At 43.7% G+C, this 25,519-nt stretch overlaps 1 protein-coding gene across 15 annotated transcripts in view; it reads right to left on the reverse strand.

Moving 5' to 3' along the window:
- The window catches only part of LOC147019646 (tyrosine-protein phosphatase non-receptor type 12-like), a 153,228-nt gene that overhangs the window by 36,715 nt on the left and 90,994 nt on the right, over window positions 1-25,519 (reverse strand). For all 15 annotated transcript variants that reach the window (XR_015061471.1, XM_085894243.1, XM_085894238.1 and 12 more), the window contains 4 exons: window positions 21,344-21,486; window positions 20,430-20,496; window positions 14,976-15,053; window positions 10,112-10,213 (listed from right to left, as the gene is read on the reverse strand). Coding sequence is in view for 14 of the 15 variants with exons in the window: in XM_085894243.1 (XP_085750369.1) it covers window positions 10,112-10,213; window positions 14,976-15,053; window positions 20,430-20,496; window positions 21,344-21,486 (390 nt within the window). In the remaining variant the exon portion in view is untranslated. The remainder of the gene's footprint in view (window positions 1-10,111; window positions 10,214-14,975; window positions 15,054-20,429; window positions 20,497-21,343; window positions 21,487-25,519) is intronic.

Below are 25,519 nucleotides of genomic sequence, written 5' to 3' on the forward strand. Positions count from 1 at the left end.
CTCCCCCTCCACCCCGAACGTTAACAGGAAGCTGATGACAAAGAGGGAAGAATTTGGATCCTATCTTTTAATTCAAACATCAAAGACGAGAAAGATTTTCTGGAAACCAAAATACCACTGGCAGTTATTGACCGGAAGAGCTGTACGAGGTAAAACAACGTGATAGATGATATTATGTTCGGTGAAATTTCAAAAGTATATCAAAAACTCATTTTGGTAAAATGAGGGAAGGGGGTGTGGGTGGGTGGGTTGTGTCACCTGTCCAGCAAACTAATAAAAGATAGTGTGATATAATGAATATTAAAACAGGCAACAGATAAAAGATAGGCAATCGGGAATGATGTGAATAACTACAAATGGAAGTTCAGATAAACATGCAAACTGATATGAATCACAATCCTGCCCCTTCCCTCCTCTTCCCCATTACATTCATTTCCAAACAAACGATATAGGCGAATGCGAAAGCTGGACAGTTCAGAGGAATGAGAGACCGACAATTGGGTAATAAAGGGACAGATAAAGATAACCGGGTGTCGAATGAACAGAAAGGTAGCATACTAAAGTAGGAACGTGCGGACAGGACAAGGGAGCAGAGGTTGGTATGTATATAATGACAAGGAAACAAAAGGAAAACTGACAGAACAGTGTAAATGTGGAAAACAATGCAGGAATAGGGGGGCACAATGAGATGCCAATGGGTAGCCATATTAAAGGAATGGGGAGGGGGGAGAGGGATAACATAACTGGACAGCCAACTTGCCTACCCCCATTTTTGTCCATAATACTCGTTTCATTTTGTTAAAGGTTAAATATTTTTGATTGATGTTTCTTTCACAAAAACAATGCCAGAGTGAAGTCGATCTCGTGCCGTTGTAAGCCCCCACGCTTCCCACCTAAAGCAAAGTTGAAAGATGGCAAAAGGTTTCACCAGGAATGACCCAATATCAAATTACAAGCCAAAATTTTTTCCCCCATTTTCACCAGTGACCCTAAGTCCCCACCACCCTCTGGGGCATAAACTGGAGGTCAAATTTAAAAAAAAAGCTACATATTTCATGGGTCTCCCAATGTTGATCACATACACAAAGTTCCATTTAAAGATGTTTTAAAATGTGCCCATTATTGAATTTTTGGACATTTTACCTTTTGACCCTGCCCCAGGGAACGGGGCCAAAATGACGCTACTCATGCACCCTCGTGACGATGCCTACAAAGCTTGGTGAATTATTCCCCCGTTTTGTTTTCAAAAAGCTTAGGGATAAAGATGGTAAAAAGTTCCACCAAGAATGAACCAATATCAAATGTTGGGTTGAACTAGAACGGCACTCTTCGACATCATGACGTCGACCGATATGTCTCCACCCAAATTATTACATCATTTAACACATCAAGTTTGATTTAAATCCTTTCAGCTGTTCTCAAATATCACTTTTTTTTTTACCTCACATGACCTCTGACCTCTTGGTGCCGAAATCTAATCAGTTCATCTTTACATCACTGTATATACTGGATACATTACGCATGGACGAACGGACGGACGGACAGGCAACCCAAAAACATCATGCCTCTGGCGTCTTTGGTGGCAGAGGCATAAAAAAAGAGAATCTTCTGTTTTGACCCCTGTGCCCCTCAGTCCCCACCCCCTTGGCCGAGCGAATGAACCGGGGCAAATCCAAAAAAATTACATATTTCATGCGTCCCCCAATGTTGATTGCCGATTTGAAGTTTAATTAAGAGATGTTTAAAATGTATGCGTAATTGCATTTTTCAGGAGTTGACCCTTTGACCACGCCAAGCCTATAAGGGGTGGGGACAAAAAATGACACTGCTCTCAAACCTTCGTGCCGTATGGTAATCATAACTGCAAAGTTTGGTGAATTTTTGCTCAACCGTTTAGGTCATAACCTCATGGACAAATGGGCAGCAGACGAATAACAGAGCCAATTACAATGAAAACAAGGACAAATGTGTCCAAGAGCCACGTCCTAAAGGTTTTGTCTTCACCAGAAGAACAAGAAGAGGAAGAAGAATTAAAAAAAATAATAATAATAAACCAATGTCACCCGCAGGGTGACCCGTATCTTGCCAAAAGGTGACCACGTGTGACTTCTTTAAGGTCACACTGAGGTGAACAGAGCTGCTATCCACCAGGAGCGACTTCTTGAGGAATATCTGCCTACGAGAGATTCCAATGAGAATCGTTCTACAGAGTAACCATGAAAAACATGCTTTTGCCTCATAACGTCACCAAATGACGTCATAATGTCACAAGCTTGACATATCTAGAAAGCACTCATCGAGGTGTTCAATTTGAGGTATGACACGATATGGTTCCTAAAAGTTGAAAATTTGACCTTGGGGTCAAATATGTTTGACCTCAGGCACTAACCATGAAGGTCAAGGCCAATCGCCACCAAAAACTAATCAGCTGAACACCAGACCATATACTACATTCCCATAAAGTTTGGAGACGATTAGATTAAAATTACTCAAAAAATAATGGTTTCGTCGACTCCCCTGATTTGCGACAAAGTGACTTTGACCTTGACCTTCAAAATTTTATGTGCTGAAAGGGACCTCTATAGGCCTCTGATATGCGAAGTTACAAAAATTTCCAATGATAACTGTGCTCTGCAGAGTGATTTATACGTGATTACAGAAAAAAAAAACATATGAAGGTCAAGGCCAATCACCACCAAAAATTAATCAGCTGAGCGCCAGACCATGAACTATATTCCCATGAAGTTTGAAGACTATCCGATCAAAATTACTCAAAAAATAAGGGTTTCGTCGACTCCCCTGATTTGCGACAAAGTGACCTTGACCTTTGACCTTGACCTTCAAAATTTTGTGCGTTGAAAGGGACCTCTATAGGCCTCTGATATGCGAAGTTACAAAAATTTCCAATGATAACTGTGTTCTGCAGAATTTTTTATACGTGATTACAGACAAACAAAAAAACAACAACAAAAAAAAACATACAAAGCTGACTAACATATCTTGCAAAAACTTCGTTTTGGCAAGATAAAAACACAACAACTTCCGATATTTCGTTACGTGCCGTCACGTCACGTCCGTCATGGACGATCTTCGTTCATGACGAGAAAATAGTGTATTTACGAAATTACAATATATTAAATGGAATAATCTTAAAATAGTAACGTGAACTTTTCGAAACTTAAAAGCAAATGTCCGAAAAGATTTAAAAGTTCATGATAGAAGCTCTCAAAAGGCACCCTCAATGCGAGGATGTGTACAGGTGTGTAGTATTTAAGGAGATCCGGATCCTGTATATAAAAGAGCCGAGTCCTAAAGGTTTTGTCTTCACAAGAAGAAAAAGAACAAGAAGAACAACAACAACAACGCCGAGCTCTCTTAGAGCAGCGTTCGCGACGCTGCTCAAAAATTGTTTGGATTATTATCAGGGATAAGTACATCAAGTGTACACACAATATGAAGAATTTTTTTTTAAATACAGTCGATAAGGTAATTACTGATAAACCGAGATAGCAACCTTCATATCAGGTGTGAAGTCCAACGATAGCTTATTTTTACAAACAGTGCCCTTTGATATCAAAAATCCGAGAGCAAGCAAATGAAAAGTCACCACAATCTATGTATAATTCCAGCAATCTCTGTGTGTGTGTGTCTGTGTGTCTGTGACCGCTGTTTCTCGACAACCACTGGTCCGATCTCATTGAAACTTGCCAGGTATATTGCTGGGGACCTGAGTATGTGCCTTTTCAAGGTTTGATATTAATCGGACAAGTGGTTCCCAAGTTATGGCCATTTATTTACCAAACCAATAACAGGACACGGTGCTATGACATCACTATTGACGTCACAATTCTTCTTTTTTTTTTTTGCACGTACGGCCACGCACGTACGGGCACGCGAGAGCGAAGGAACGGCCTGTGTGGTTGTTGTTTCTGGCACAGGGTTTGAAAGTTTTTTTGTTTTGTTTTTTTTTTTCCACGTACGGCCACGCACGTACGGGGCACGGTTATTTAGGCCTAAGTCACATTTGCTCTACGGCGAGGATACGGCAGCCGTACACCCTCTGAATTGACAGAAACGTGGGGTGGCCACAGAGTTTCTGAGGTGGCCTCAGAGTGGCCCTACGTCGTATGGCTATATTTTACAGGCCGTAAGGTCGCCGTGGAATTATAACGCGGAGTTATAACTTTTTCCATTTCTACGTTCGCTGTAGCAATTCGACAAGAAGAAAAAAAAAACGGCAAAAAAAAAAAAATTAACCCATTTGTTACCGTCCGTCTGGCCGCACATTCGCCTTCGGGCCCCCCTGCGGGCACCTTGCATCTGCCTTGAAAATTCTATGGCTGCCGCAGGAACGCCCTAAGGTCACCATGCGACATCAAATCAAAGACCGTACGGCAACCCCACGTTTTCGGTCTCCAAAATTTCTAAATACCCCGTGCAGCTCCCTGAAAAATAAAAACATATGTGACTGCTACATTGTGTGACCGTGGAAATACTGCGGCCGCCGTATAATTGCTAATGGCCGTAGATTTTGGAGACCCCACGGCTGCCGTGGCAAATGTGACTTAGGCCTTACCAAACCAATGACAGGACACGGTGCTATGACGTCACAATTCTTTTTTTTTGGAAGTATGGCAACGCACGTACGGGCACGTACTCGTAATAACTAATGTGCCAAAGGAGTGCCAACAATGTGTGCATCTCCCCAACCACCATCTGCCCCCCCCCCAAAGACTGTTCGATTAAACTGGGAGCTTTGTGGACTTTCTTGGCTCGCACAAGCCACAATCCTTTTGCTTCAACACAGTTTTAGAAAACGTTATCCTGCCTCGTTGGAGCTTGGCATGTGCAGTAAGGATACAAACGGCAGGAACTAGGTTAGATTCATGTAAACGGCCTAATTTTCGTTTCAAAAGAAAGGAAGAAAACAAATATATATATATATATATATATATAATATATATATATATATATATTTTGGTGTACAATTTTCACAGACTGATGCACAATTGAGCGTGAGCAAAATTTTGAGAACAAAATACGTCGATTGCATAGAGGTAGGCAGGTCTGGCCAAGACTCAGGGAGGCAATTATACAGTTGAGAGAATTAGGGGGAGGGGACAAAACAGTGGGAAAGGTGAGCAGATAGCTTACATTTATCGAGTTGTCTGGTTCCGGTTAAGTCGTGGCCGACTTCGGTGACATTCATGATCAGATTTCTCCAAAACATCCCTATCCCTATCCTGATCCTGCACCGCTTTCCGAAGCTCTGGCAGAGACAGTTTGTTGCAGCCTTTACTCGATCCATCCAGCACATCCAAGGTCCATCTCTTCCTCTTCTTCCCTCTACCATACCCAGCATAGTTGATTTATCCAGACTTTCGTTCTTTGCTCACATGACGCATCCAAAGTATGACAGTTTCCGTTTAAGCATCAGTGCCTCTCATGTACATGGTGGTCTAATTTCTTCAATCACTGATTCTTTGTCTTTCCAGATCTTCAACAATCCTGACATTGCTGTTCTCCGCAATACTAACAGTCTATTAATTTTTCCTCTTAGTTTCTTAGTTTCACCCATTTGTTTGTTTATGAGCAGGTCAGGTCAGGTATGGAAGCATGTGCCGGAGCAGCGCGTTGCTGTGTCCACTTTCCGCTGGTACTCCAGGGGCCTCTGTCCGGCCATCCCCCAGGCAGATGCCTGGCCCATCCCCATCTCCTTTCGATGCCAGTCAACCTGCTGCAACCACTAGGCACATGGTCAGCCCACCGGCCTCCTCCACTCATGCGGCTCCCACACTGAGAGAATCTAGTGAGCAGGATCAGTGCCAGGAAAATGAGCCTCATGTCCATACAGCCGCAGCTGATGCTCACAGACCATGCAGGTAACAAATCTCATTTGAATCTCTCTCAGCAACCGCTCGTTGGACACAAAGTCCGACCAGCGATAGCCAAGGATTCTCCGAAGAGTCCTGGTACCAAACAAATAAAGTCTCCGTATCAGATTCCTGGTCAGAGTCCAAGTCTCACATCCAGAGAGCAAGACTGGAAGCACCAAGGGCCTGAAGACTCGGACTTTCGGCCTCCCGTAAAGGTATCGGCAGCACCAAACCCCATGATCCAGTGAATCCAAGACTCCCCAAGCCCGACCCAGATGTCAATTGACCTCTGGCTCACAGCTAGCAGAGACATGAATATCACTGCCAGAGTAAGTGAATCAGCAGCTCCGACTCCTCATTCAGCACCTCGAGGGCCCCCAAAAGGATATCTAGAATCTCCGCAAAGATGACTGCAACATCTGCAAAATCAAGCTCAGAGATCTTGACATTCCCAAGTGATGCACCGCTGCTTGATCTCTGACATCCTCTGCAGAATCCAGTCCATACAAATGCTAAAAGGTGTGGGGGCCAGTACACACCCCTGATGAACTCCAGTAACAACTGGAAAAAAAAAATCAGAGATGGTACCACCACATCTCACAGCACTCTCAGTACCAGAGTGTAGTTCAGACATCAGATTGTTCAGTTCTGGAGGCACCCCACGAAGACCAAGAATCCTCCAGAGGGCATCTCGATTCACTGAATCGAACGCTTCACAGAGATCAACATCGAAGGTAAACAGCCCCTGCCGAAACTCTCATCAGCGTTCGGTGAGGAACCGAAGGGCAAAGATACAGTCAATCTTTGACCTCTTTGGTGTAAAGCCTGACTGTTCTGGGCGCTGGTGCTCAAGCAAATGGTGGTGAACCGCATAAAGAATTATCCGAGCAAAGACCTTTCCCAGCGCTGACAGCAGGGTCACCCCTCGGTCGTTGCTGCAACACTGGCGATCACCCTTCCCTTTCCAGAAAGGGACAACAAGACCCCTTTTTCCAGTCAGTTGGGATGATGCCTGCTTCCAGGCAGAGCACATAACTGCATGCAATGACACAAGTACAGCATTTCCACTAGCCTTGAGAAGTTCAGCATGGATGCCACAGATCCCAGGAGCTTTATCCCATTTCAAACGGTTCACCGCAGCCTGTTTCCACAAATGAAGGTGGATCACAGTTGATTGGAGAATCAGCAATTGGGATAGTAACACCCCTGACATCCAACTACACAGCTGGTGGATTAGCCTGGTACAGCCGCTCAATGTAACCGGCCCAGTGGGCCTTCACTTCGGACTCCTCTGTCAAAAGCCCACCACCCTCCGCTCTAATTGCAGTACACCGAAGGGTGGGCTTGGAGGAACGCAATGCACAAATTCCCCTGTAAGCAGGATGAGAATGACTTGACCACAGGTGATGCTCTTCCCCCTCACAGATTCCTCACACATCAGCTTCCTTGTCCACCCTCAGTGCATGTGCACTTTTGTGCCTCAAATTCCTGAACAGCTCAGCTCTGCCATTAAGCCTGGCCCTGCGACTCTGGTCAATGGTATCCAGTATCCCTTGAGAGAAAAAATTCTTCTTTGCCCTTCGTTGAGTTCCAAGACATCCACTGGCAACATCAACGATGGTAGTCTTGAAGGCACTCCACAACTCTTCAAGATTCCCCAAAGCACCCGGACCCCGCAAATCTCCACTCAGCCTGTTCGCAAATTCCTCAGCGACCCTCTCATCCTTGAGCTTGCCAACATCCAGCCGAGGCTGGGATGGTGCCATTCTCCCAGATTTATGCTGCAACTTCAGAGTTGCTCCCACAAGCCTGTGTTCGGTATTGAGGAACTGAGTACTCCAGTAGACCCTGCAGTTCTGCATCATCCTCCAGGTTCTATTAATGAGCACATGGTCAATCTCCTTTGCCACACCACTAGTGTTGGAATACCAAGTCCAGCGATGAGCCTGTGGGCGTTGAAACCATGAACCAGTCACCCAAAGTCCATGACTTCTTGCAAAGTCAAGGAACTTAGTGATATTCTGGTTCACAGTTCCAGACCCATGGGGACCAACTCATGTCTCACAACCGTCCCGATCAGTTCCACTTGATGCATTGAATCCCCCAAGACTAGAAGAGTATCGCGGCTGGGGCACTGATCAACCAGACTCGAGCGTGGCATCAAATGCATCCTTCACGATGAGATCACTCCCCTCAGTTGGAGCATATACAAAGACCAGGGCAACAACACCCACGGAGTGACAAATCCTTAGTCTCAAAATATGCTCATTGACCGGTTACCTCAATTGTCACTGGAGTCAGCTTATTCGACACAGCTACAGCAAGTCTTTGGACATGTTAACCATCAGAGCGATCAGACCAATAGGTGTAACCACCCGCCATGATCCGATCTCCGAACCTCAGATAGTGCTGCTCTACCGATGTTCAAATGCTTAAGCTTAGATGATAACAGAGTCAGGTGATTATCCTTTCATTTCATCGGGATAGGACATTTCAGGCACACACCCGAAGGGATTGCCTCAGGTTAACCCAAGGAGACCACCATCTGGTGGATGACACCTCAGCACCACCCCGACACACACGACCGCAATCTTCCCTGGGAAGACTACCCCATGGTTTTGCTCCTATCATCAAAGAGTGGGGGTCCCAAAGACTTTGCCCCAATCCCATCATCTGGTGAGCTGCCCCGCAGAGGGCAGCTGCAGAGTGGGTTTTCAATTCTCTTTGCGTTTTTCTCGTATTTTACGGAATGAAGGGTTTTATGGTGGCCGCAATGCAAATCCTGCCAGTAACCTCCTCAAAAAAAGTAACCCAACTGCAGGAAGACGTCCGCAGACACAGTTGGGCACTAGAAATGGATGGCCGTTGGCTCACAAGGAGCTCCTCCACCTTTTGACAGGTTTTGTTTTTAATCCTGCTGGGTGTCCATATCATACACCCTCCTCACCAGAAAACCTGGTGGGGCAGACGGTTTAGTCACCAACAACCCGACCATGAAACAGGTTTACATGGTACCTGTAAGCAAGTCACAGATCTAATCTGGCCTGACCTGACAATGGTGAGCAGGATATCTCAAAACATTATGGATGGATTCGGACGAAACTTGGTGAACAAGTTGGGGTTTTGGCAAGGACGAATTAAATATATTTTAGTGATGATCCAGATCTGGAAACAAGAATTTTTTAATTCTTCAAAGTGATTCTTCACCATTAAGTGACAGGGCCAAAAACGATATATTGCACGATATTTCAAAACAGTGTGGACGGATTCTGATGAAACTTGCTGGACAGGTTTGGGTGGGTGGCAATGATGAATTGATTCTATTTTGGTGAGAATGCAGAATCGCATACTCAAATTTTTAAAGCGATTCTTCACAATTGAGAGATTGGGCCAAAAATTATACACAGCAGTGTCTCGTACGGTATTTCAAAAAGTTGTGGCCGGGTTATGACAAAACTTGATGGATGAATTGTGTAGATGACAAGACCAAGCCCATTATATTCTGATTAAGGTCCTGATCCAGATTAGTCTATGAGTGGGATAGAAAACGTAAACTGTTCAGCCTGGTGGAGGTATGCGCTCCACCGAGTGCCGTTCTAGTTATATCTGTAATGCTCTCATTTGCTGACAAGGCTGACATGAGCTGATGGGATGAACTCGCTTTCATGATTCAGTAAAAAATAAACCCCCAAAACAACAGGATCAAATCACAAATAAAGAAATCAAACGTGTCGTCATTACTGCCAGAGTCTACAGTTTCATTTTGATCAACTTTCAACGAGATGTATGACATGGAATAAGACTGACGAAGGCTGATGAGATAAACTCGTGTGATCTTACTGAGTTTCAAGCATGGTTTAAATACAATCTTGTCTTTTGTTTATTTATTTTTTTTTTTTTAATGGAATGATGCATGTCCATTAATAATCTCATAAGGAATTTCTCTTTATTTAGTTAGTAACCAATAGCTTTAATCACTTTACCTTCAAGAAGGTGCTGAATATCAAGATGTCAATAAATAAAAAAAAAACTAAAGAGGGTGGAACTGTCAATAATTATTAAATTTCTGGTCAACACAAACATCAAACTCAAAACTCCAGAAAAATGGTGATAATTGACCTTCAATGACATCTGTATGAAAGTTACACTTCTCAAGTCGCCACTTCCTGAGTGGCCACAAATGCTCAAGCCCATCATCCAAAGGCAATTATTCTGAGTCCTTAATGCTGCATTACCTTGTTGTTGGGCAACGTATTAGTGTTTGTTCGGCTCTCCATCTCACGAATACGACGCTTGAACAACTCTGCTACAGCCCAGTGTACAAGCTCGTATTGTTCCTGAAAGGAGATGTGCACAGTTAAAGATGATTCAGGTCAAAGCAGGAGCCAATTGTTTTTGACTGGAAACACATGGACGAGAGTTTTCATTTTGTGAACAACATGACAGTTCAATAAAATTTCCAATCTAACCTGCACTACTACTTAAACACAAATGTCAAGGTATATTATGATTATTATTATTATTATTATTATTTTTTTTGTATTAAATGGTCAAGGCTTGTGGAAGATCCTTGACACAGAACAAATGAGGATACAACATCACAAAGTGAACAGCAGGAGAAAGGGGAAATACCAACAGCAGGGCAGAGGGATGGAGTAGATGGAGACGGCCAAACAAGGGATGCAGGCAACGACGAGGGGTAAGGGAGACCGCAAAGGGTGGACAATATGGATACATAAGCCAAAATTTTGGAAGAGGTCAGGGTGGTTTAACGGGTGGAGAAAATATGGTTTTGGATGGGGGAAAACATGAGATGGTGGTGAACAGCTCTCTTGAAGACATGGAGGGAAGAATGAAACTGAATAGTGTATGGAAGGTGGTTCCACAGGCAGGGGGGGAAAAGAAAGAGGAATGAATGCGTGGAGGTGAGCAGTCATTCTTGATTTAGGCAGTTCCACTCGGGGGTGGTTGCTGGTGGACTGCGTGCGTCCTACAGATACCTGGTGGGGGGGGGAGGGGGCAGGAGGAGGACAAAGCACAGAGAGGGCAGAGGTTGCAAAACCAGAAATCAGGTGGAAGAAGACAGAGACCACCGACCTGTCGGCAATTGCGGTGATTGTCCCATTGACTCAGCTTCATCACGAGAGATTCTATTGATCTTGAAGACCTTGGTTTCCATGGCGACAAGCCGAGCAAGATGTGAGGCAGGTGAGCCAGCTTTGAGGGGAGAGCAGTACTCAATCGAGCTGCAGATGTAAGCCTTGTCGGTGGACAGGAGCTCAGTTGTGCCAAGGACGGACTTTGCACGTAGGAGGATGCCCAGTCGGTGTCTGGCTTTGGATGCCAATGTTGAAATGTGGCTTGCTCAAAAGAGATCATGGCTGAGAGTGAGACCCAAGAGTTTGAGTGACTGAACCTCTGAGAGGGTTGGTGAGAAAGTAGATGTAGTGTTTGTGGTACAGTCCTTTTGGGGAGGGACAGGGAGGGGGAGAGGGAGGGGTAGAGGGAGGGGGGAGAGGGAGGGGGGAGAGAGGAAGAGGGAGGGACAGGGAGTGAGAGAGGGAGGGGGAGAGGGAGGGGAGAGGAAGGGGGAGAGGAAGGGGAGAGGAAGGGGGAGAGGAAGGGGAGAGGAAGGGGGAGAGGAAGGGGGAGAGGAAGGGGGAGAGGAAGGGGGAGAGGGTTCTCAAGATTGAAAGACATTCCAAGTGTTTGACCAGATTGTGATTTTTGTCAAGGTCTAAGGAGAGGGAAGAGGCTGCTGCTTGTCTGTCAGGATGACAGATGTCAAGGCAGAGAGTGGAGTCATTAGCAAAGAGGTAAAGAGGATTTTCCAGAGTCAGTGAGACATTTGACAAAGATTAGGAATAAGATGTGGGCTGGAACACTGCCTGGGGTACTCCAGCCATGACAGGGAGAGGAGAAGAAAGGGTTCTGTTGAGAGCCACAAGTTGGCTGCTAGAGTGGAGGAAGTCTGTAATCCAAGAGTGGAGTTGGCCTTGGATGTCATAGGCAGACATTGTGGAGAGCAAGGCAGGATACCAGACTGCATCAAAAGCTCGAGATATGTCCAGAGAGATGGCCCTGATCTCATGTCTGATATTGAGGGTCTCCATCCATTGTTGGGAGAGTAGAAACAGCATGTCCCAGGTAGAGTGACCAGATCTAATTCCAAGATGAGACTGTTAGAGAAAAGGAATAATTTTATGTGAACTGCGATGATGGATTCTATGACCTTGCTGATGATTGAAAGCAAACAAATTGGTCTGTAGTTAAGGGGTCCATTTGTGCACCTTTTTGGGTAATGCAGTGATATTGGCTGATTTCCAAGTAGATGGAAGATGACCTATGGTAAATGATAGGGTGAAAAGGGCAGAGGGGAAGCACAAAAGCAGCCGAGCATGTTTTTCGGACACATGAGCTGATGCCGTCCGGTCCAGTTGCAGGGTCAGAGTCAAGGGTTGCCAGAACCCTCGACGACAAGATTTTGAGGAAAACATAGAATTGAGGCATTTTGGCTTTCTCATGAGTGGAATCAACTGTGGTGCCATTTGAAGTGAGGGAGGGGATAAAAGGGGACTTTACACCAGCGGCCAACTTGACAAGGTGCCACCAGTTCTTGGAGGACGGAGACAAGTTTGAAAGCTCATTCTTGAGAATTTGGCAGATGGTCTTTTATGACTCTCCTGAAAGTAGACACACACTTGTTGCAGGCTTTGGGGAATGATCCGAGGTTGCCTTCTGTTGGATTTGCCCTCGAGGAGGATAATGCAAGTAGTCTCAAAGCAACTGCCTCACATCAGGATTCAGAATTCCAATGGTGGGAGGATGGGTAAGATAACTGAAGATGAGATGGGATGAATCTGTGTATAACAGAACAGGTTTCTGTGGAACAATTCCCTGCTGAATTAATATTAGAGGTGGTAGATCTAGGAGACCAGTCCTGAAGAGAGATGGCTGCTTGTAGTCCCTGCCAGGCTGCCTGAGCAAACTGCCAGACTCAGTGCAGAGGCTGTTCTCTGAGAATGGCCAGAGATGTTAACCTTCACGAGCACATAATCAGATGAGCCAATTGGGACAGAGGACTAGCAAGTTACATTGGCGGGGAAATTGGTCATCACCATATCCAGAAGGGAGGATTTGCCATTCGGAGAAATCTGGGTGAGAAAGTTCACAGATCGAGTCATACCCATGGAGCCAAAGAAGTCTTTTGCAGAAGTGTCATGGCTGGTGAGAGAGGTACCAACACCCAGCCAACTGGCATGATGACAACTGAGGTCACCACGTATGAGGAAGAGAGAGTTGGGATGAGTGATTAAAAGTTGGTCCGTGTCATCTGAAAGAGATGTCAATGAAGTCATCATTATTGGGAGGACGATACAACACACAGACAAACATGAGGTCAGAGCAGAGGGGAAGTCACAGCCAGAGGTACTCCTGGGGTTTGGGGGGGGTGTAAGAGCAGAACTCGGAGAGTGAGAAATTGAGTTTTTGATATAAAGTGCAACTCCGCTGTCAGGACGGGGTTCACGTTGATTAAACTGGAGGAGACAATAGCCAGGGAGAGCCACACTAAGGAGTCAGGGACATCCTGTGCGAGGAAGGATTCAGTTAAGCAGAATGAAAAATGTGATTGCGCCCATGGATGAGCAATGTGACAGAGTGCAAGTTTGAAAGGTATATCAACAGGGGAAAAGGCAAATACCATCAGAGTACATAAAAGGTTAAAGTAGCCGAAGAAGGCAAGATAAGCAAAAATATGAAAAGTTATTGGGTAGGTATCGGTGACAACACAAGAGCTTGTTCGGCTGGCGACTTGCCGTTCTACAGGCATTCAAGAATCAAGACATACAATCTACATGTGAGAGAAAAGGGAAACATATTCACAAATTAAGGCACCACCAAATAGTGTAGCTTCCCAACAGGTAAAGTCTCAAGTCTGATGATTCAACTACCAAGTGGTCTTCAACGAGGACCGGAGAGGCATCAAGTGCCAGATGTTAAAGTATCTTCCCAAGGGGGCCTCAGTATCTGCACATTGTAGTCACGTGATACACCCACCCTGCCACCTCCCCTCCTTGGGACCTCATTTGTATTGATCATACAGTATTTAGAAGATGAAAATCTTAAATAAAAGTTGCTATGAACAGGTTTCTGTGGAAGAATGGTGAGAGAGGTACCAACCATGAATTAATTAATGGGCCTTGAAGAGATGACTACAAGAATGGTTAGCATTAACAGTTACAATTCACAACGGGAGTTACAAGAGAGCTAAATGAGGGGTCAAGAGTTTCCTATCCCTGTACCACCTGTCCTCACACTTTCTTCATCCCCTGGTTTCATCACCATCTCAAGTGTGTGGCAAAAAACAAATGATAATTACAATGTTGATGCAGTAGCTGATCATTACCACTCAAATGGAAGAACGGAACGGGTCCACAAGGAAATGGATTATGCAGCACCAGATAAGAAGCCCTAAAAGAAAGCAATAGGTCGGACAAAGACGCAAGTTCAAATGGCATGCAAGAAGCAACCGAACTCGTCAAATCGAATGAAAGTTTTGGTGAAGAAATGAAGTTTAGAAACGGATGCAGCAGGAGAATAAAGTAGGCATTGCAAGCCCCTCCGAGGTTCTAGCACATTGGATGGAGAGCCACATGAAAGAGCAGTGTGACAAGCTGTCATTGGTCATCGACATATCGAGGTGAAGAAAGTGTCACGGCAGAGAGGGCCAAAAAGGCTTCCGATGTGATGAGCCACAGCATGCAGCAGACGTCTGTCAGCCGCTATGTGCTATTCACGTTCTCTCCACAGACAGAATGGGGTGTTAGTCACTTTTCTTTTAAACAAGGTTAATTTAACATTGAAAACAATGTTTCAGCTGATGTAAAGCAGTTTTATTATTTGATAAAATTCCTGTTACAAGTCGGTGGGTAACCACAAAAGGCTCTCCCACTAGCTGGCAAATGGAATTTCCTGTTGCTCGGGAGCAAGCTGATTGGGTGGCAAATTATTGGGTAACTACAATTGACATGTATAATTATAGTACTCAGTACATACAGAACATCAAAAAAATTAAAAAGTTGAAAGCATGAGCCTTGCCTTGGTCTGTACAGCAGAAGGCCGTTGCTTCCGCATCTCCTCCACAATTTTGTACACTCTAAAGTTGTCTGTGATCTTCTACAAGGATAAAGGGAGGAAAAACAAGCGAACGTGTATGTTTTATATCGGCGACACGAGATTCTGCCCTGAGAAACGACACTTTTGCCAACATTAAACCACAATCAATTACTTGCCAATTTTTCGAGACAAAATGATGGGGGTTTTTTTGCATACAAAGTCGAGGCTCGTGGAAGAGCTTGGAACACTGAGTGGATCAGGATGCAACAGAAGAAAAGGAACAGTAGAGAGAGAGAGAGGGGGAAACACCAACAGCAGGGTTGAGGGACAATCCATCCATCCATTGGGACCATACAGTGTGCAGAGCATTGGTGCTGCCTAAGCAGTCTCCTTGGCTATTGGGCACAATCCTAGATAGTGCAGCAGATAACTGCAAAATACCCCTAGAATACTTCGGTTTGTGATGCAAGCATGAAATTTGGCACAAATACTCTCTTTGGTCTACTGCGTTAAAAAATGGCCCTGGCCACGAAAAAAATCAAGATGGCGCCCATTTTCCAAGATGGCCGCCATCCAAATTGAAAAGTATTATTCCTAAAGCAAGTATTTGGATTAAAGACAATATTTTGAGCGTATACCGGGGTTTTAGGGGGTCAAATAATCTAATAGGAATGTTGTCTGGGCTCTAGTACATAATCAAATGGTCAAAGCAAAGATGGCGTCCAAGATAGCCGCCATGAAATCTATAAATCCTAATATTTCAGGAACTGTTCTGAAGATATTTTCTTATTTTCATCAGAATATCTTATGATGCAAGCATGAAATTTAACAAGAATTATCTCGAGTCTCCAAAGATCACTCTTTATGCAAAAATATTGCTCCTACTGAAAATTAAAATGGCTGCCATTTCCAAGATGGCTGCTAAGCCGTATCTCCAGAAAAATCAAGCTGGTAATAATCATTTATCATTTCACAAAATTTAGTGGTAAAATACTTTTATTTTTGATTTATTGCATAAATGTTCACTTGTTTGTCATATATCGAAAAATTACCTGTCACAACAAAGATGGCGTCCAAGATGGCCACCGTAAAACTTAAAAATATCTCATCAATGAATAAACATAGAAATACTAAGTACTATAAGTCGGCAAATAGGTAATAAAGGTAATGGATTTCATGAGAATTATTACTTACTTTGTCAGATTGCATTTTAGAGGGTGGAGGAAAGCTTAGCATAATTATAATAGAGTGATGTCAGCGCACAACCAGGGCACACTGGTGACGTCACTGCTGTGTAACTCAGCATGGGGTTCAGTGTCAGCTGATCTCGCTTTACTAATGCTGTAATAATAGACTAGTAGTTGTAGTACAAGCTGTACAAGCAGTACAAGCTGATCTTGTAGTATAGTTTAGTTTAGTGTCCCAAATGCTGTCTAACAGCCCCATATCCAGTAGCTGGTAAACAGTAGTTTGTAGTTACTATATTTAGTTAGATAGCCGCGCCTGAATTGACAGGGTGTGCCAGCGTGGGAGAGCTGAGCCAAGGGTAAGGGGGCTATACATGACTTGCTCATGTAGTTACCCGAATGGTGTACAGATCACACGGGACTTAAATGACACTGGATGAATGATCGGGCTAGGTGTAGGTCACCCGAACCTAGTCGTATCCCATACAGGAATGTGCGTTGATTAAGGTGGTAAAAGGATAAACCCTCGGCCTTAATCAAAATGGCAGATGCGAATCCAATTTTAGCCAAGAGGCAAACAGACTGGACTGGATGCTGTCTTTGCCAAAAAGACAAAAAGAATGAAGCCCTGACTTCCCCTCCTACCCATCATGTCCCAGAACATGATGGGTGTAATATGCTAGCGACCAATATACCTCTATTCAATGAGATCAGTGCACTCCCATTGATTTTAGACCAAGCTAGACTGAATGAGGGTGGAGGTATAGAGGCAACGCTGAGAAGGAATGAGGCAAAGTACCACATGAGTTGTCGATTGTTATTTAATAACACTAAACTCGATCGTACCAAGAAACGTCGATCCGACTCTCGTGGTAGTGAAACAGATGAAGGGCATGTGAAGCAGTGACGAACTAGCCATGATGGTCAAGTATGTATTATGTGTGAAAAGACATCACCTGAATCTGACCTTCGGCAAGTTATGACCATGAACTTGGACAAGAGGCTACACGAGTGTGCTCAAACACTGAATGATGGCACGTTGTTAGCAAAACTGGGTGGTGGAGATGCCATTGACCAGGAACTAAAATACCATCGTGCCTGTCTCACTGCTCTGTACAACAGGGAGAGATACCATCTCAGAAGTCTTGAGAAAGACTCACATCAAACTAAGGAGGAACCAGATGTGTACCCACTGGTTCTTTCGGAATTGGTGAATTACATTGTTGAAACCAGTCTGAATTCAGACGGTCCCACAGTCTTCCCCCTTGCAGATATTTACCAGTTATACCAACAACGTCTGTCACAACTCGCTGTTGATACTCCCACTGTCAATACCACCAGATTAAAGGATAAATTATTGGCTGAAATCCCTGAGCTTGAAGCTCACAAAAAGGGAAGAGGTGTGCTTTTAGCATTCCAGAAAGATGTGGCTTTGTCACTATCAAAAGCATCAGAATACTCTGATGCACTTGTGATGGCTAAAGCTGCAAAAATCTTGAGACGACACATACTAGACCATCAATCAAGATTTGACGGCACATTTCCTGAAGGCGGTGTTAAAGATGCTATACCACCCATTCTCCTTCAATTCGTCGGGATGGTTGAACATGGAGCAGACATCAAATCACAGTTGAGATTTGGGGCTTCAAAGTCTGACCAGGCCATTTCCCAGCTGCTGCAGTATAACTGCTATTCCTGATATAAAGAGGGAGCATCAACACACAGACACTCCAAAGACAGAGAAACACCATTCGCAGTGTACATGGGTCTCTCTATCTTTGCCAAAACCAGGAAGAGAAGCCTGGTAGAAATGCTGCATGAGCATGGCCTCAGCATCTCCAATGACGACTAACCGTCCATGGTTGATTTTCCCTTTGCAAAATGGGAAGAATTTTTCTGTCCATATCTGAACCATATCTGTCAAGTTAGTAAACCTTTAAAAAAAAAAAAGATTTTGTTCCAAACGCTAGTTCGTGAACAATGGTTTATAGCTATTGTAGAAGCCATCTTGGACTCCCATCTTTGTTTCATGTATGCATGGGATCTCCATGTGATGTCATTCATCTCCAACAGTATGCATGGAAACTAGGAATCTAAAACCATGTCCACCTAATTAGTTGATCCCAAAAACCTAGGTATAGATCCAAAAATTATGAGTCTATGTCTATTATTTCCTGAAATATGAGCATTGTTTTGGTTTTGCGGCAGACATCTTGGATGCCATCTTTGTTACAACCATGCTGTGAGGTGTTACATTACAAAGAATAATCATGCTAAAATCTTAGACACAAAAAACTTTGGTTTACACCCTTAATGTTGTGTTTTGTTTCAAATATTTAGCTGCAGAAGAGGAATTTTCTGTGCATATGGCGGCCATCTTGAAAAATGGTCGCCATCTTGGAATTTTTCATGGCCAGCGCCTTTTTTGAAAAAAGTGGACCTCAAAGAGTATTTGTACCAAATTTCGTGCTTGCATCACTAACCGAAGTATTTTTGCAGTTATCTGCTGCACTAAGACGGGTCGCCACTCCGACACAGGATACCAGCAAGCTGATACTCATTTTGTCGACCTCGGAAGGATGACAGGCCGAGTTAACCCCACCTGGTATTAATTCAACAGCTGAGCGGGATTTGAACTCAGGACCCTAGGATCCCAAACCCACCACCCTAACCATTAAGCCAACGCAAGGCATTTGAGGGACAAAACAGAGGGAAACTTGGACAAATTATAATCGGTGTGGGGGAATGAGGGGTAAATGTGGACACACAGGTGGACAAGATGGATACAGAAGAAACTCTCAAGAAGGAAAAACTGAAAATTTGAAAGGTGGGCTTGGGGGTAGGGATTAAGGGGTAAAAAGAAACAAACAAAAATTACCCCCGTGTGGGGGTGACGGTCATCTCTATAATACCACAAGTTCTCAATGTTCAGTTATGACCAAAGACTACTGCGCAGCTCGAACTGCGCAGTTTGGTTAAAGATGACTCGGCATTTTGGCGCGCACGCACGAAATTATATTTTGAAAATAAATGCCGACGTTTACATTTCGGGTTTGAAACTTTTGCACCTTTGGCAGAAAATGTATAAATATAAAAGGCTAAAAATGTGTTTTATATTTATATTTCATTTCTCCTTCCTTCCTTCTTTGCGAATCGCATCGGCGTTTTTCGCCATCTTCCAGATCACGCGACGATCAAACGGGAAGGAAATTCAAAAATCTGTCCGGTTTGACACAAGATAATCTTTTTTACTATCATAATCAATAAACAGTTGCCGAATATCTTGTAGAATGGCAGACTAGATAGGTTTTGAAAATGGCGATTTTTATAACTTACGTGACCTGGACCCTGACCTTGAACCCGGACAAAAGTTATATCGTTGTGCAACACTCATCGACCTCGACCCACATACTAAGTTTCATCAAGATCGGAAAGAAAAATGGTTGACGGACGGACGTACAGACATTTGGTCCGGCTTTATTAGGTCATCTCGGTAGAGATGACCTAAAAAGAAAACAGTAAAATTGTCAATTTAATCTCTCCATCTGACATTTAGTCGAACCACCAGTTAGACTAGTTTAGTTTTATACAGTCTTCAAGTATACAATTCATTTAAGATAAAGGTTTGAAAAGGTTTAAAGGAGCATAAATAAAGAAAATTCTGGGCTTCACCACCAGTTTCCCAGCAGCTATTACACCACCTCAACACGTTATATTAGTTATTTGTGCCTGTTGTTTGTGTCCTTTATAACGTCCTTAAAAGCAGCAAGTTTCTTCTTCGGAATGATTTACAATTTTGCTTGACTACCAGGCATGCAGATAGAGTAAAATATTATCTCACTCCTCTCAGCGCACGCGCGGTCAGGGTGAATTCAGAGCCAAGGTACGTTAAAACGACAGACTTCTCTTATTATCCATGTTCCGATTTGTATTCAAAAGATAACATTCAATTTAAATAAGCTATTCCTCGATACCAAACTGACGATCATACACCGATAAGACAGATGGACGGACTTGAAGCAATTGCTTCGCCCCACTTTTCGCTCTGTGTGTGCAGGGTAAAAAATGGGTAATCTGTGTCAAGCCAACCTCTGAGTCAGCAGGGATAACAGAAAAACACGACACTTTGGCATCTCTGACTGTGTGCATGCAATATATTTAAAAGGAATAAATAAAACTGTTTCTCACAAACGTAACATCCTTAGGGCATATGGGCATGTTGCATCATCAAGGAAAATGGAAAACCAACCTGCTGCTTTAGAAGGTTCCAAGTGTAGTCAATTGCACAGATGGCACCAGTCCTGCCACATCCAGCACTGCAGACAATAGCACGAGATAATTTCACTCGTTTGCATGCACCTCCGATGCAAGTCACTCATAAAATCACTCATAATGAGCCCATTAATGCGGTAGAAATAAAACTTGGAGCAGGGACAAAATAAACGAGTGCAAGACCACTCAAAAGGCAAGGCTTCATCACTGTCGTGTTCACATCCCCCAGCTGTAGAATTATTCTCTTACTTCAGTATTCACCACACAAATGTCATTGGTTTACTGCTCATCTCACCCAAATAGCATGGTTGCATTAAAGCGCCAGTGATACTATCTTGATGGGCAAGTCTTTTCCTAACGAGTTTGAACAAGTGCAGTGTTTTCGCATACAAGATCGAGGCTCGTGGAAGAGCTGGAGCAGAATGGAAGGGGACAAAATGGAAAGGGGGAAACACCAACAGAGTATAAGTGAGAGTGAGAGTGAGATCAAGGCGAGGGGGAGAAGAACACATTGGGATGAACAAGGTTCACACAAGCTGCGACACATCAAGAAGAGGGAGGGAAAAGCAGGGATGAAACAGATTGGGAACAAACCAACCAACAACTAGCAAACTAAAAGAAGGGGAGAGAGGGGGGAGGATCGCAATAACCTAGGAAAGGGATCATTTGGGGGCAGAAGAGATCATGAGTATGGATGAGGGATGACCTGAGGTAGTGGTGAACAGCCGTCTCGAAACCCTGGAGGGAAGAAATGGGACCGAACAGACTGGGGAAGTTGGTTCCGCAGGCGAGAGAAAAGAGGAACAACTGAGAGTTCCAAAAACTACACAAATCTTCAGATAGCACAGCGTCGATGGAACAGAAGTCTTTTAACAACCATTTTACGTGTACCTGCAGTGGAAGCAGATGGGGGGATAGTCATCTGGCTGCTTGCTGCGCATGTCTGAGATCATGTCTAGGATAGGACCAAAGCTTGAAGGTACATCGTGGTCGGGCCAGGTGATGAAATGGAAATGGTATATCGTACGTGTCTCCTGCTGACACAATGAATGCATGCTCATCAATGAAGGGATTTGTAAAGTTCTACTCTCACCAGTAACACCAATGTTAATCTCTGTTTATACCTTTATCAAAGTTGTCTGTAAATGTAGTCAAGAGGTGTTGCCAACTGTTAAGAGAAGCTGTTAAGTTTTAAGCATTTTGGACATATTTGAGATGCCTTCTGGGACACGTTTTGTTGCGCCAACAATGTTATTACCGTAGCATCGCCTTTCCTGTCATTTTGAAATATGTACTGTGCAGTGAACAATTTGTGCCCTCATGGTGCACAATAAGAACAGTGCAAAAAACACGTCTTCATGGATGCACAACCAATGTGTGCATACATGGAGACAAGTATGCCCACATTTTTAAAGAAACCAACTAACTGTAGAGTGTAGATGGATACAAGTTGTTGGTATGTACCTTATTCATTAAATATTACCTGTCATGGCTGCTTTTCAATTATGCTGATCGTACCATAGATCTTTTGGCTGCATTTTCTTGCTCAATGCCTTCCAGTTCCTGAGCATATCTTTTATGAGTGATCACGATTATTTTGATAATAAATGGGGAAACCCGGAAAGGGGGAAAAAAAATAAAATAAAATAGGAAATCCGATATAAATCGGAGAATGATCTGGACTGCATCTTCTTCTTCGTCCGCATGTAGCGCAAGTCTGCAGGGTAGCATCATTGGCTGATGGCACCGCTGATGCAATGCCCTCTGCTGGTTCGGACAGGAATTTGTAACTTGTCCATGGTGTCGGGGATAGCTTACCTACTCTTCGCAAAGGACGCTGTGGGATCTTTAACGTCCAACAACAAATTCTGGCATTCAAGATCAAGGGGAGGGGGAGAAGAACACATGGGGATGAACGTGCCCATTCAACGTTAAGGCACACACATTGATCAACCACCCTGCCCGTGAAACACCGGGATGACAGTTTATAGCTAGGCCGAGATTTGAACCCAATCTGCACAGCCTCGAGGCGAGTGTGCATACCTCTATGCCATCGTGTCAGTTAACCTGTATTAAATCACTAAATATTCCCTGCCAATGCGTCTCCCCATCTTTGTGACGGGCAGTTCGTGAAAGTGTATTCGAGAAGGGCAGTACGTTCTTTTCAACAGAAATCATTCAATCTGAGACAGCCGGGTTTGAAAGGGTTAAAACATAAAAAAAGATTGGAACAAAAATAAAACTCGCAAAGACTAGAATAACTTGAATATAAAAGCCTGATGTGAAACTATGCCCCTGTTGTTTCAGTGTGTTGTAGTTGTACGTGGGCTTTCCCCAAAAGATCGAGGCCCACCTCTGATTCCCGCATTACCAATACAGCTCCAGATGTTTTATGGTGTCGGCGATAGCTATCTATCCGGATTCTTCCTTATCTATCTATCTATCTTTCCGGGTTCTTCCTTATCTATCTATCTATCTATCCGGATTCTTCCTTATCTATCTATCTATCTGGGTTCTTCCTTATCTATCTATCTATTTCTCTATCTATCTATCCGGGTTCTTCCCGATATCTTTGTTCCTTTCACACTTCTTTCTACTTTTTCACATTTCTCTTTATTCATTCTAATTCTTGCTTTCTCTTTAGCTATCTGTCTAAGAAAAAGTGAATTCTTGCAGAAATTTTTCTGTAAGGCTTACAGGGCTGTGCCTGGAAGGGTTTGAGGGAAGTGGAGGAGCGGCTGAAACCCGAATCCTTTCGAGGTTCTTCTTCATGACTCCATCTTTGCTCTTTACTTCTTCGGGTTTTTTTTCTGATGACTCAAATACAGTATTTGGTCTTCCATTTCATTACAAAATAAACTTTGGTTAATTTAACTGATGTTACTGAGAACGTGGTGTGATCTTACCTCCGAACCTTATTTGGAAAAGATCATGAATATTTCTGGATTCAAAATGGTGAAACGGGCACACATGTGGTCAGAAAAATAACATTCGATTTTGTGAGAGCTTCCTTTACTGGTACGCAGAGGCGTTGCCAAGATATCCTCAGCAAAATATGCCGCTGAACTTGAAGTGAAGATGAGCATCAGGGTTTAGGAGTTAGACTAGTGTCAAGCATGGCAGAATCGCCGGACGTCCGACCACAGGCCAAACCAGAACCTCCTTAAAAATAATAATAATATTAATACAAAAAAAAAATAGCATTTTCCCCGAGGGTGGCCAAAAAACTTCCTATGATTACAATATGAGGATGACAATTCCACGTCATGTAAAATTTGTCTGAATGGGCAGCCTGGAATCTGGACGATGGAACAAGACACCACGTTTCACTTTCATTTTCACATTTACAACATTGTTGGTTGGAGTTGGTACATTCAACAACATTTTTTGTAATTCCGTTCTTATTGAGTCGACATGATCTTTAGGATAACTTTGTTCAACAACTGAAAACAGCTGACAAGCAATAAATTAAATTAATAGTGCACATTTTAATTTTGTGCTATTTTGTGGACAAAAGGATGGTGGTTGTTGTCGATATGTGCATGTGACTCCATCTTAACCGACAAATTAAATTATCCTCGAATAATTAAACTATCTTGCGTTTCCTTGCTTACTTATCTATTTGTCTACCTCTTGGACAAAGTTCCACAAAATTATATTGTCTATTCTTGGATAAACACAAAATTATATTGACTATTCAGTTAATTGTCTGTGTTCATCATCATCATCATCATCATCATCATCATCATCATCATCATCATCGTCTACCAGACTCTATGCAGAGCATTGGTGCTGCCAAGGCAGTTCCGAGTCTACAATCCTGGTCGGGTCGACAATTCGGCACAGGAAGTCAGGACAGGAATTTGGAAATTGCCCAATGTGCCGACAGTAGCTCACCTACTCTTTGTACAGGACACCGTTGGATCTTTAACGTGCACAAACGAATGCAAGGAGACGAATTGCCCAGTTTAACGTCCATCCAATGGATGGCACACACAATGATTAATTACACTGCCAATGAAGCATTGGGATGACAGTTTAGAGCTGGGTCAGGATTCAAATCCAGGCCAGACAGCTTAGAAGCAAGTGTGCGTACCTCGAGGTCATCCTGCCTGCCCAATTGATGCTTTGCGACTGCTCTTGTTATGTTTCTGCATTGAAAAATGAAAGCGCACAAAATTATTGTCTGACAAGTCTATTTTTCTGTTCTTAGCAACATTGTTTTTTTTGTTTCCCATGTCGAGGTTTGTGTAAGAGCTAATACAAGAAATATATAACAAGGCAGGAGTCAAGAGGGGTGGGAGAGGGAAGCACAATGTAGTGGGGAACAAAGACAATAGGAGATCTGTGGGAGAAAGAGGGATGGGGTGGGGTACATGGTAAACAAATATAGTAACTACAGGGACTTTCAGGAAGGAAAACAGGGAATTTGAAGGAGGTGGTTTGGGGTGGGTTAGCGGGGGTAGAAAAGATTGTGGTTTTGGATGGGGGAAGATAAGAGATGGTGGTGAACAGCTATTTTAAAGACCTGGAGGGAGGAGTGGAATTGAACAGGGTGGGAGTTTGTTCCAGAGGTGAGAAAAAAAAAAGAGGAATGAAAAAGTGAAGGTGAGCAGTGATTCTTGATTTTTGCAATTTCACCAGAAGGGGGTTTTTGGCAGACCTTGAGCACCCTGCAGAAAGGTAGGGGGGACAGATCACAGACAGAACATGAGGGGCAAGGCCGGAGATGAGACGGTAAAAGACAGAAAGACCACCGACCTGCCTGCGGTGAGAGAGTGAGAGACCCAAAGACTCAGCTTCATCGTGGGAGACACCAATGATCCTAAAATCTTTGGTTTCCACAGCGTGATACAAGGCACCACCCGACGGGGGAGTGCAGTACTCCATCAGACTGCAGATGAAAGCTTTGTATGTGGACAGAAGCCTAGGTGTGCCAAAGAAGAACTTTGCACGACGTAGGATGCCAAGTCGGCGACCAACTTTGGAGACCAGCTTGGAGATGTGGCTTTCCCAGGAAAGATTATGGCAGATAGTGAGGCCCAAAAGCTTGAATGAAAGGACTTC

This window comes from Eptatretus burgeri, chromosome 9 (genome assembly GCF_056783735.1).
Source record: "Eptatretus burgeri isolate ZD-2024b chromosome 9, Ebu_testis_v1, whole genome shotgun sequence".
NCBI classification, from domain to species: domain Eukaryota; kingdom Metazoa; phylum Chordata; class Myxini; order Myxiniformes; family Myxinidae; genus Eptatretus; species Eptatretus burgeri.